Source organism: Oncorhynchus kisutch, linkage group LG5 (assembly GCF_002021735.2).
Source record: "Oncorhynchus kisutch isolate 150728-3 linkage group LG5, Okis_V2, whole genome shotgun sequence".
NCBI lineage: Eukaryota > Metazoa > Chordata > Actinopteri > Salmoniformes > Salmonidae > Oncorhynchus > Oncorhynchus kisutch.
This window is the reverse complement of record NC_034178.2, coordinates 2704802-2717464: the sequence shown is the minus strand read 5'-3', so window position 1 is coordinate 2717464 and position 12663 is coordinate 2704802. Positions and strand designations below refer to the sequence as shown.

General features: G+C 41.1%; 2 protein-coding genes across 2 annotated transcripts in view; one reads left to right on the top strand and one right to left on the bottom strand.

Moving 5' to 3' along the window:
• Nucleotides 1-3705, top strand: part of LOC116374141 (obscurin-like protein 1) — a 21660-nt gene extending 17955 nt beyond the window's left edge. The window contains exons 24-25 of the mRNA XM_031824027.1: nucleotides 116-382; nucleotides 596-3705. Of these exons, the coding sequence (XP_031679887.1) occupies nucleotides 116-382; nucleotides 596-873 (545 nt within the window). The 3' untranslated portion in view covers nucleotides 874-3705. The remainder of the gene's footprint in view (nucleotides 1-115; nucleotides 383-595) is intronic.
• Nucleotides 1704-12663, bottom strand: LOC116374142 (carboxy-terminal domain RNA polymerase II polypeptide A small phosphatase 1-like). The gene is made up of 7 exons (XM_031824028.1): nucleotides 11480-12663; nucleotides 7992-8137; nucleotides 7512-7613; nucleotides 6131-6187; nucleotides 5526-5618; nucleotides 4815-5000; nucleotides 1704-4367 (listed from the first exon to the last, which is right to left on the bottom strand). Exons 1-7 carry the CDS (start codon nucleotides 11541-11543, stop codon nucleotides 4239-4241), a joined length of 777 nt encoding a protein of 258 aa, XP_031679888.1. The 5' UTR covers nucleotides 11544-12663; the 3' UTR covers nucleotides 1704-4238.

Genomic DNA, 12663 nt, shown 5'->3' with positions numbered 1-12663 from the left:
GCAGACAGAAACCCAAACCTCGGTTGTGGGTGACAGAACTCCCTATGTCCATGAACTGACCTCAAATCAGTTCTCTTCACTGAAATATCTGCACTTCTCTTATATTTTTTCACAGAGGCCCCCGTGTCTATCGTGAAGCCTCTGAGAGACCGCACGGCTCTGGAGAAGCACCGCGTGATTCTGGACTGCACCGTGTCCACGCCGCGCTGTGAACTCATATGGTACAGAGGCAAGGCAGAGCTGGTGTCTTCTGATAGGCTAGAGATCCACAGTGACGGCTGCTACCATAAACTGACCATCCACGAGGCGACTGTAGAGGACGAGGGTACCTATAGTATAGAGGTTGGGGAGCACACCTCCACAGCCCAACTCCTGGTGGAAGGTGAGTGGATGGTGGTTTCTTGTAAAACGATATGTCCGTATTGACATATTGTTGCTGTTTTTCGACATGTCCCTCTGTCACTTTATTCCGCTCAATCTCTCACCTTACCCTTTTCACATTTCTCTCTCCCTCACACACATAGAATGATGTTCCTGACCTTTTGTGGAAAAGGTGACCCATCTCTTTTAACCCTCCATCCCCTTGCCTCTCCAGCCCAGTCCCTGGTGATAGAGACAGAGCTGGAGGATGTGGCGGTGACGGCTCCTGACCAGGCCTGTTTCCAGTGTGAGGTGTCCGTGGCCATCAGCAGGCCCCCAGTCTGGACTCTGAATGGAGAGACCATCCAGTCCAGCCCTGATGTCCGCTTAGAGAACCACGGAACCGTCCACAAACTGAACCTGAAACAGACAAGACCAGACATGAGCGGGACGGTTACCTTCGCCATGGGAAAGGCCAAGAGCAGTGCCAAACTGAACGTGATGTGGAAGTAGAGGCAAGGGGGAGAGAATGGGAAATGTTGATTCTGTTATGATCAGGAATTGAATGTCTGAGACTGTTTTAGGGTTTGAAGGTACTATATAAGAATGCGGTCTATCTGATCTAGTAAAGCTGCATGTAATGAGCGAGACAGAAAAGTGGAATGTGATGATGAAATGTGGTACTTAAGCCCCAAACAACTGTTTCAGGATCAGTTTTGTTTTGTTCAATGGTTGGGGTTATGAGCAAAGCTGATCTTCAGTCAGTTGTAAAGGGCAGAAAGTAACCTTGGAGAGAAATGTTAAGGGTGGATTCCAGTCAAGTCAAAAGGTCAAATCGGTATGCAACACTTGGGTGTCTGAAGGTGTTAGAATGGTTTATAACGGTGGGTATGAATGCCTGTGTGTATGGATATAAATCAATTGTACACATCTGTTACACATATTTATTTTGAAAATATATTGATTGGAAATTAACATTTTAGTTCTATAATTAAGTAAAAAATATTTTTTTCTAAATATGTTATATTTTCCCCACTGTCATTAAATACTGACATCCATAGTTTGAATGAAGGTTTTTATCCAATAAAACCATCAGACAATATCTTAGGATAGAGCTTACAAACATTGTTACTTTTGAATGTGCTTCGATGTCAAATCGTGGCTTTTTGTGTTGCTGAGGATAGACTGCCTGAACACAAAAGCACCTGCACTGGTTATTTAATTAGGTTGTATTTATGGAAGATATAATTAAACAGTTCAATACAATTGGTATGATAAAAAGACTGTCCACAAACTACGTTACAGATATTCAATCATAAATCACATGAATAATCCATCATATATTCATTTCATTTTTTGTTTGCTTTATTACAGTGCAAAACAAAATATACATATGTGTATAATATATGCATATATTATTTAAAGTGTTTGAATACAGGAAGAAGAGGTACAGCAATAGGTCAAGGTCCTCATGGTGATAGAAAGCTCTCTTCCAAAGCACTGTGAATGACTAGGGAACAGTCCTGAAGCAGTTGAAAGGGACTGGATCTACGACAGTAAATATCCCTACTGAGTTATGACAGGAATCATGCCTTGAGATACTAAAAAAAACATTTAAAATGTGTTTAAATCATATCTAGATGTCACATTATCTAAATGGCTGTGGGTGGCTTGAATCTCAAACCAGAATTCACCCAGTTCCTATTATGTGTGTGTGTGTGTGTGTGTGTGTGTGTGAGAGAGAATCCATTAATGCATTGTTAGAGAGCCCACAACATTCTCGATTTGTACTACAGTGATTTCTGTTCGTCCTTTGGATAATACTAACAAAGGGCTAACCCACTTGCCAAAAGAAAGATGAAAAATTGTTTTGTCTTTTGTATCTAACTTGATTGACACAGGCACTTGCTGAGTGTTTTAAGTTGGAATGTGAAATTTAGTAAAACATGTTTAAATTTTTATTTTATTATTTCTTAATACTGATAGATTTATCATGGGTGTACTGGTTATTTAAACTCTGAATCATCTTATTTTACAAGGTATTTTAGTAGGCCTTTAGTCAACTTCAACACAGTGGCTTTTCCCCATGCATTCATAAAACAGTATCAATCAATACGAATCACTCAATCCATTAAACTACTCTTCCTGTTCACTTCCTGATAGTCCATCTTAGTTTTTACTTACAAATAACAATTATTTTATTGTTCCAAACCCAGGTAACTACCAATTAATATAGTCCTACCTTGTGTCAGAAGCTTAAGAAGTTTAAAAACCAAACTACCCAAATCCTACAATCTGGTCTAAAGAAGCATAGTATTTGCAGTCCTTTAAAAAAAGAGGTCATGAAAAAGGGAACGTATTCAAGTACTGTTTCCAGTAAAAGGAGGGAGAAGTGTGCTTGTCAAAACCAGATGGCTAACACACAGTCTCAACACCTTTCCTCCATGGTAAGGCTGGGCGTTACAGCCAAAATATATTTTTTGTCAAAATGTGTTTCATGATTAGTGCATGACCTAGATAGGCAACAAATAAATTATTTGTGATTTTAAAATGGGCTTTCTCCATTCTGATGGTTTTATACTCAACCAAACCAGGACAAAACTGACAGTGAATTAGTCCAATTTGTAGAACTTTTCATTTAATTTAGCACTGTATCAAAATTCTGTTATTGTGAAAATATATAGCGGTATGTGGATCCATACCGGTATTCACAATATAGTCGCCCAGCCCTCCTCCATGAATGTAGCGTTGACCAACAGTTTGCCTGGACAGAATCGAAATATGTTTTTTCAACACATATCCAGGTCCTCTTGCAGTATACCAAGGGTTTTCCAGGCCATTGACTGGTACATGGTACTGTGTCCATGTGTCTGAGCTGGAGCATTTAGTCTGTCTGGGTTGAGGTCCATAGTCCACAGACAATGTAATCCAAAAAAATCCTAAAAGATTATATTGTAATTTAAGGTGCATTTCAGTCATCTGACTACTGTATTTGTTATGAAAACATTTATACAGGGTAATGGACCGGTTATCTGGCACATTATCGCACATATTCCTATGGTTTTAATAAAAAACTAAATGAAACAAATACGATTAAGGGACATGGAACGTTTTGATAGTTGCAGTAACTGATAAATGTCATTCTCTATGATTCCATCCCCCTTAACAAGTACTGATGCCCATTCTGCTAGTCATTATGATACTAGCTGAGCGATGAAAGAAGTAAAACCACTTGACTTACACAAAGCCAATACTTTTCTTGTTAAAAATGTTAAATTGTCTCTTGGGGAATAAGTGACTAAAAAAAAATTAAATAAAAACACATTAAAGTGTTAAAGGAGTAAATATCCATTCATACAGCTGTCTTTTGCTTTTCCATACAGAGTTCTAGAACTGTTCGGTCTTCCCGGAAACTTATCGACTCCAACCCGGCGTTGGAGAACTGATTCTGATTGGATCCTGGGGGTTCTCTCCCATTACCTTGCTGCTACATGTTTTTTCTTCATTGTGAAGAACATGGTAGATTCCCTCTACTTGACTGTTCTGTATGCTCCAATGACATTTGATGAAAGGCACTGTATAAAAACCTAACTCATTATAACCCACAACATCCATCTACACAAGCCCATCTGTGGTTGAGGGATGGTAGATCGTGTTCTGGAGGATCAAGTCCTCTGTTTCCCCCAATAGAGGGCAGTACTAGCATGGTCCTGACGGGTTGAAGAAGAGGGGTGGGCTTAGAGGTGAAAGTCTTGTGGTTGATATGGTGGACGGTAGGCTGAGGGGTGTACGGTTGGTGTGAAGACGCTTTAAGGCTGCGGTTCTCGGTCTGTCCTGTAGATGGCGGTAGTAGAGGGGTAGGGTGACTGACAGCACTGCTAGCTGGAGTCCCTCTGTTGCCTGAGCACCGTGTAGACATCCTCCACTTTACTGAGCCCTTCGAAGAAGGGGATTAGATCCAGGAGCTCGGTGTCGGCCATGTCATCGAACCACGACGCCACAGGCACCTGCAGCCACACACAGACAGGACAGAGTCAGACATGCATGTAGTTACAATGAGATCATTACAATGGCGAGGCACCAGAGTCGGTCATACAGCTCGTCACAACGAGAGCCAGGCTCTGGTTTCAATTAACTAGTGCGCTAGTTAGAATGCAGCTAGAGAGACAGCTGGTGGCACTTTCCTTCCAGTGGTACGACGTCCTGCTTCTAAATGGTCCTTCAGTCATAGAATGGTATAGTTAATAAATTATTCATAAAGGTTTATAAAGCGTTTATAGGTAACTACAGATCTATACAATTTTAATTGCAAAACATTTTCACATAACTAAAAGTTTGATAAAGCCAGTCAGTCAACATCTGCCATCTTTGTTTTTAAAGTAATGGATGGTGAAAAGGAACGAGGAACAGAAAGAGGGGCCAAGGAGGAGGATGAGGAGGAGAGTGGTTCTTACAGCGTTGTCTGGGTGGAAGACGTAGGAGGCTGGGGAGTTGTCTATGATGATGACCTTGTTCAGGTCCCTGCCCAGACGACTCAGGTCCTTTACATAGTTCCCCCGGTGGAACACACACGACTCACGGAACAGACGGCAGCGGAACGCGCCCCACTTATCCAGCAGGTCTGACACTGGGTCAGCATACTGGAGAAACACACATAGGGGTCTCCGTATCAGGTGAGGAAAACAAGTGACATGTGATTTCCTGTCTTCTGCAGCTTTTGACCAGCCTTAAAAAAGCCCCAATGTAGCTGTTTATCTCAACATCAAATCATTTCTGGGTAACAATTAAAGTACCTTACTTGTTTTCAATTAAAATGGTCAAAAAGAAACAGCTTCTTAGAAAAGAGCAATTTCTCTAGCAAGAATTTTGCTAGGAATGTTTGGGAGTGGTCTGAGTGGGGAGGGGAAACTGAAAGCTCTCTGTTATTGGCAGTGAGGTTTGGAACTCTTTCTTATTGGTCTATTAACTCATTTGATGTCACCAGGCAGGCCAAAACTCCATCCCACCAAAACAGCTCTTACACTAAAAGGGCATTATCATTTTCACACCACTATTCCAACCACAGAGTGAAATATGAAACGTTTTTGACAGCAATAGGCCTTTTTAAACAAACTTGTTTTGATTGCATTGAGTCATTTGCTGGTTTAACATGGTGCTGTCCTCACCTTAGCCAGGCTAGCTGTGAACAGAACACATTCAAACAGCTCTCCCATCCTCTTAAGGAACTCATCCACGTGAGGTCGCTTCAACACATATACCTGGATGGATACATTGTAAGTTAAGTTTAAGGTTTAAACCAATAATCAAATACATTATCTTTCCACCTCTCGTCTTAAACAAAATGAACCCCCCACCCCACTGATGCATTGAGCAGTCTTTCACTTCTTCTTTCTGTAGTGGTCTGCTGCCGAGGGTCATAGTCCTGAACCAAGTCATGCAGAATAGGTTTCTGAACAAACCTATCCTGGATTACTTGAATCAGGCCCAGGCCCAAGATACATGGTTCTGAAGTTGGAGCCAACAGTGTAGGAGGTGACAGTCTCTCAGCATGACTCAAATGTTCCTTTTGTGGTAGAAAACCCAAGGCCTCAGATGCCATTCTAACCCAGCTCAGAACCAGACTGAGCAGTTGGTAACATACAGATATACAGTATTGTAGGGAGCCATAATATACCTTAATAATACTAAAGGATTTAACATGGAAAGGTAGAGGCCGATGGCATTGGTCTGTGACAGTTGGGCTCGTCACCATGCATAGTGAGAGGCTCACCTGATGAACAGTTCCATCGATCTCTACGGGAATGATAAAATCAGCATTGTTCACCGGCTGTGGGAACAATAAAGATACATTATTTTGAACAAAACCACTTGAAAGACATCCTAAACACCATAAACGCAGTATACATGAGAGTAACCATGTGTATTTAGAATTAAAAAACAGCTAGTCTGGATGTGTGAAAGTGGCAACAATGACAGAGATGTCATTGTGACTGCCAACAATAATACTGTGGAGAAACCAATCTCTTTCCTCGCTCTCAGAGTGTTTCTCATTACTATTGGACATTACTGCCTGGTGATGTCATGCTTTCACAAGAGGGGAAAAATCTCTCTCCATAAAAAGAAAACAAGATGCAAAAAGGCAAACAAAAACATTTGTGTCCATAGCATTTGCGAGGATAGGACATTTTTTAAAGAAAAGCTAAACCCCAAATTAAATGGTACAGCAATTGTATCAAAGTTCACCAACAGCTTTAGAGCTCATGGAGGTGACTATATAATATTGTGACTCTGTGACTATATAATATTGTGACTCTGTGACTATATAATATTGTGACTCTGTGACTATATAATATTGTGACTCTGTGACTATATACTATTGTGACTCTGTGACTATATACTATTGTGACTCTGTGACTATATACTATTGTGACTCTGTGACTATATAATATTGTGACTATATAATATTGTGACTTTGTGACTATATAATATTGTGACTCTGTGACTATATAATATTGTGACTCTGTGACTATATAATATTGTGACTTTGTGACTATATAATATTGTGACTTTGTGACTATATAATATTGTGACTCTGTGACTATATAATATTGTGACTCTGTGACTATATAATATTGTGACTCTGTGACTATATAATATTGTGACTCTGTGACTATATAATATTGTGACTCTGTGACTATATAATATTGTGACTCTGTGACTATATAATATTGTGACTCTGTGACTATATAATATTGTGACTCTGTGACTATATAATATTGTGACTCTGTGACTATATAATATTGTGACTCTGTGACTATATAATATTGTGACTCTGTGACTATATAATATTGTGACTCTGTGACTATATAATATTGTGACTCTGTGACTATATAATATTGTGACTCTGTGACTATATAATATTGTGACTCTGTGACTATATAATATTGTGACTCTGTGACTATATAATATTGTGACTCTGTGACTATATAATATTGTGACTTTGTGACTATATAATATTGTGACTCTGTGACTATATAATATTGTGACTCTGACTATATAATATTGTGACTTTGTGACTATATAATATTGTGACTCTGTGACTATATAATATTACTAGTGTAAATGGTGAAGCAGTATGTTCCTGGTCTTACCTTGAATGAGCTATGGACCAGTGTTTCATCCAGGTCTATGACAACACAGATCTTCCCTGCGTCTTTTGACTTGGCCTGAGGCAGCAGCGGTCTGACTTGGACCTGAACCACACACCCAGTTAACGTACACAAACCACAAACTAACATTTGTCATGATACATGTAAAATACAAACTACACTGTGACATAGACCTAAAAAAACACCAAGTCACATCCTAGTTTGTAACATTTACTATGACATCATAAACACACAGACAGCATTTACCTGGACTTACGCAAACACTGCATATACAAACTAGACCACAGCATTTACCTGGACCGACACAAACACTGCATATACAAAATAGACCAGAGCATTTACCTGGACCGACACAAACACTGCATATACAAACTAGACCAGAGCATTTACCTGGACCTACGCAAACCATATACATAGATTCTAAAACATCCCTGAACCATTAAAGAGAGCAGTGGGACATACCTTGGAGACAGTCCCGTTCTCCTCCACCAGTAGTGGGGCGTTGTTGTTGACCGGCGGGGGCTCAGCCTGGTCATGACATAGGCAGCAGAAGAGGCTGTGGAACAGGCCTCGACTCCTGGGCTTCTTAGACGACGAGGGTGGGGGACCTGGAAGAAAATAATGAGTCCATCCGTCAGTCACACAGTCTTCCTGTATCTATTTACTCTCACTGCTCCCTGATGTGGTTTATTCACCGACTCTTAACTTGAGACGTGGACATGTTGTAGTTTGAACTCTTGCGTAACTTGTGGGGGGGTGTCGATTGAACGTATGCGTGGAAATTCCTGTAGCCCGAGTTGGGATTTGTCCCGATGCGAACAACCCATTTCTGCAGATGTACTGTATGCTCAAAGGATAAACATGTGATGTAATGGTTGTTTTTCAAGTTGATTCCAGCAGAATTTATGTAATGTATAGCATCTTTAGTCTTTGACCTCATTGCGGCCATTTCGCTTCAACCTGATGCCCTTTTCCCAATGGTTTGAATGAAAAACAATTAACAGAAAACAGACTTTACTTGGTTATTAGTTATAAAAGGAATGTCCTTGAGGCGAGAGACATGATTGTGCAGCTTTAATATTTCCATGAGGAATATGTAAACTTAGCTAAGAAAGTCATAAGAGGGGCATGTCACTTCAAATCAGTGACAGTTTGAGTAGCCACTTAAATCATTACATGTAACTCAATTTATTATAATGTCGAATCTCTATTTCTAAGCGTTGCCTGACGATGACTGCCAGTCTTGGAATAAAACATTTTCTTAAGACTAAACTGACTTCCCTTTTATGTAGTTTTTGTTTACTATAATAAAGCTCTAGAGTTCCACTACTCGCTCTCTGCAAACTTCTGGCCAATCAGAAAAGGGACAAATGCTTTCCTTAAACTCTCCTTCCTTTCATTCTCTTAATTCCCTGTCTTTCTCTCACTCGCAACGTGACCGTGTTACAAACTCTTTCACTGTCCCCCCTTTCTTTCTCTCCCTCTCTGGCCCGTTCCAGACCTGTGACCCCCTTTCTCTCCCTCTCTGGCCCGTTCCAGACCTGTGACCCCCTTTCTCTCCCTCTCTGGCCCGTTCCACACCTGTGACCCCCTTTCTCTCCCTCTCTGGCCCGTTCCAGACCTGTGACCCCCTTTTTCTCCCTCTCTGGCCCGTTCCAGACCTGTGACCCCCTTTCTCTCCCTCTCTGGCCCGTTCCAGACCTGTGACCCCCTTTCTCTCCCTCTCTGGCCCGTTCCACACCTGTGACCCCCTTTCTCTCCCTCTCTGGCACCGTTCCACACCTGTGACCCCCTTTCTCTCCCTCTCTGGCCCGTTCCACACCTGTGACCCCCTTTCTCTCCCTCTCTGGCCCGTTCCAGACCTGTGACCCCCTTTCTCTCCCTCTCTGGCCCGTTCCAGACCTGTGACCCCCTTTCTCTCCCTCTCTGGCCCGTTCCAGACCTGTGACCCTTCTCTGCCCACTGCCACATCCAGGTCAAACCAGAACAGGACAGGAAGGGGAAATGCAGGGGCAGATCAGAGGGGGAAACAGATCGTGTCAGCCCACCATCACTGACGCAGCAGGATCAGATGTCACACAACAAGGCAGGTTACAGAGAGCAGACAGCGGCCTGAGAATAGGGCCTCAGCAGGGATACGTCTAATCCATTACCTCTCCTTTAAAGCTACAATATCTAACTTTTTGGGCGACCTGAACAAATTCACATATGAATGTGTGTTATAAATCTGTCATTCTCATTGAAAGCAGATTGAAGAAGCAGTAGATCTGTTCTATGTAAACTATTTCTATGCTTCCCATTCTCAAGTTTCGTTTTTACTATTGGTTTTGTACACCAGCTTCAAACTGCTGAAAATACAATGTTTTTGGTAATGGAGAAATATATTTCACAGCGGTTTAGATGGTACAATGATTCACTACACTATACATGCTTGTTTTGTCACAAACTGAAATTAGACAAACTATTAGAATTATGGCAACCAGGAAATAATCGAGCGATTTCAACAGTGCAGCGTTAAGAGAGGGGCCTATTTCCAAACCAGGCCCTCCCTAGGCCCTAGCCCTAGATCCTGGTTGAGTCTCCTGCCTAACAGATATGAAAGGATTGAAAGATCAACCAGAGGGCTTTCGGGAGCTCTTATTGTATCACAGATACAGTGGATCCTGCCTACCTATCAAATCCTTTCACATCTGATAAACAAGAGGAGTCTCTGGGTTGGTTAGTGACCAGTAACACAGGTTGTCCATTGGCCCAGGTCAGCTAGAGACAGGAAGTTACAGCGTTAAACAGGAAGTCCGTCAAAGTCATGGGCTCTCACTCCATTTGTCTCTCCTGGGCATGGCTTTCACACAGTGCTTCCCTTAGGATTTATTTCAGCCATGGTGGCAAGGTATGTGGTACATTGCTACTGGCGTTAGTGCAATGACATGCTAGCTGTTCCCATAGACTGCCAGTCATTGAGCCAACGACTATCACATTTTTTTAAAGTGTCTATGAATATAGGGAAACACTGCAACATAAACCCCTCTGAGAATAACTGTATAGTAATGTGTTATCAAAACAAATAGAGCTACTCATACCAGGAAGTAAAACTACAGTCTACCTGGTACGATTACATCACACACACTAAATACAATCCCTACTTGGTGCCACCTCACACCTTGCTTGACACATTATCTCCAGACTTCTCTGAGGTCGATCATTGTGACACAGCTACCACTCCGACAACGTTGTGACCAAGTTGTGGACAACAAACCAAGATGGCATTTCTCATATAGCCTATGGCAGTAGTTTAACTGTGCCATCCATCGAGTTTTATGTTGCTAATGGGGAAGTACAAGGTGCGTGGGCAGGCCTTAATCTCTATTTTGAATGGGTCATTATAATGTAGATACTAGGGCTGGCTATTGAAGCTGTACAGTCCTCTTGTGGTAACTACTGATTGCATAACAGCGGGAAAAGCTTTCCAAGAACGCACCACCCATAAAACACGTTAACCAGTCTTCTAGAAAAATTGTTGATGTAAAGAAGTCACACGTTTATAAATGCATCCGTCTGTAGCCTAGTACACAGCTGCTTTTTAAATTATCAAACTCTCAACAAGTAATTTCAGAAGGTCTATGACAGACAGCAACTGCAGCCTCGTCAATTAATTGTAGCTAGATTACGCGATTTGATTGAGTGGGCTCGTCCGTCCTCACTGCAGTGACCTTGCCTGTCAAAAAGTTGCGTCGCGTATCACAACAATGTTGCCATTTGAAGCTTAGTTGTTGCTATTCATTGTGGTCACAATGTAGACGATTGCAGATTTGATAGTTTCGTTTCGTAAACACTGTCCTCGTCTTTGAAAACACCCAATGGACGACGAACTGGGCTAGCTAACTGTGAAAAGTTTTGAGTGTGGTACAAAACAACTGACGTGCATATTGAGAACTTTTTCCAAAACTTACCCTTCTCTCTATTCGCCTCTTCATCTCGACTAATTTGCGTGATTATTGAGGACTGGTGGTCCATTGCACCAGACTTTATCCACAATTGAAACTAAAAACGTTGTTCCGTTTTAGATTGTTCGCTGACTAGGAACATTAAATTATAAATGTGCACAAAGTTACATAACCGCAAACAGTATTTAAATACATTACGCATCCAAACGATTACATTTCTCGGCTATTCAATGACGTACCAGAGCGGTAAAAAATCTACAAATAAAAGTTATATACATTTAAAAGGGAGTTGGTAACTTTGTTTCAACATGGAGTTCAACTCCGCTCTCAATTTGAAGATACAAACATGGAACTCGGCGGTTTCAAGGCTTCCCATTCCTTTTAAAGTGGCACACAAATGTATGATTGTGCACCGAGAGTGGCAGTCCACTTTTGCAAGAATACTCGACAGACTACGACGGTCCCTTGAACCATAAATTATTGGCCTATTGTAATTCTGCGTTCATAACATCTTGTAATTTCGTAAATATCAGGATATGACTGGGAAAAATCTAATTGAACGCACCTCCCACTGGTATTACTAGTGGGAAACTCGTCTATCGTCCCTATGCGCCGAGTTTCCCACTGACCTAGTTTGTCAACAAAAAAAGACAGCAAGCAATTATCTTCAGTAATTGTTATTTATGGTAAGAACAAAATACAAATAGTTAATACAAAATTGATTCTGTTCATCTATTATAGTATAAAAAGTGAATGCAGCTCTGGCATACTTTTATGCCATACAAGTATTTACGACTTCGCAACTAGTAATTACCACCTTCCCACTTGCATATGAACGCATCATAAATCACAAGGAAACAAAGATACATTTTCAAAATGGAACTTGAAACCTTTTAACGACAGAGAAGAAGCTGTCCACAAGCTGTTAACGGGTTTAAAGCACTACGTCGCATTCTACTTCTACCTCGACAACAATCCTCTTCGCTGACTTTGGGACTTTTATTTCCGTCATAGCCTTCACTTTTAATTACCTTTGTAGCTTGATTGACAGAAAGTATTTAATATTTCATGCAAATAAATGTAATATTATATTCTCCTCTCTCGATCACTTGAAATTATATTCGCCCTGCGAATGTTTACAATTTACAGTAGTAGAGTACATCAGTTGCTTTGCGTAGCCTACTGTATGT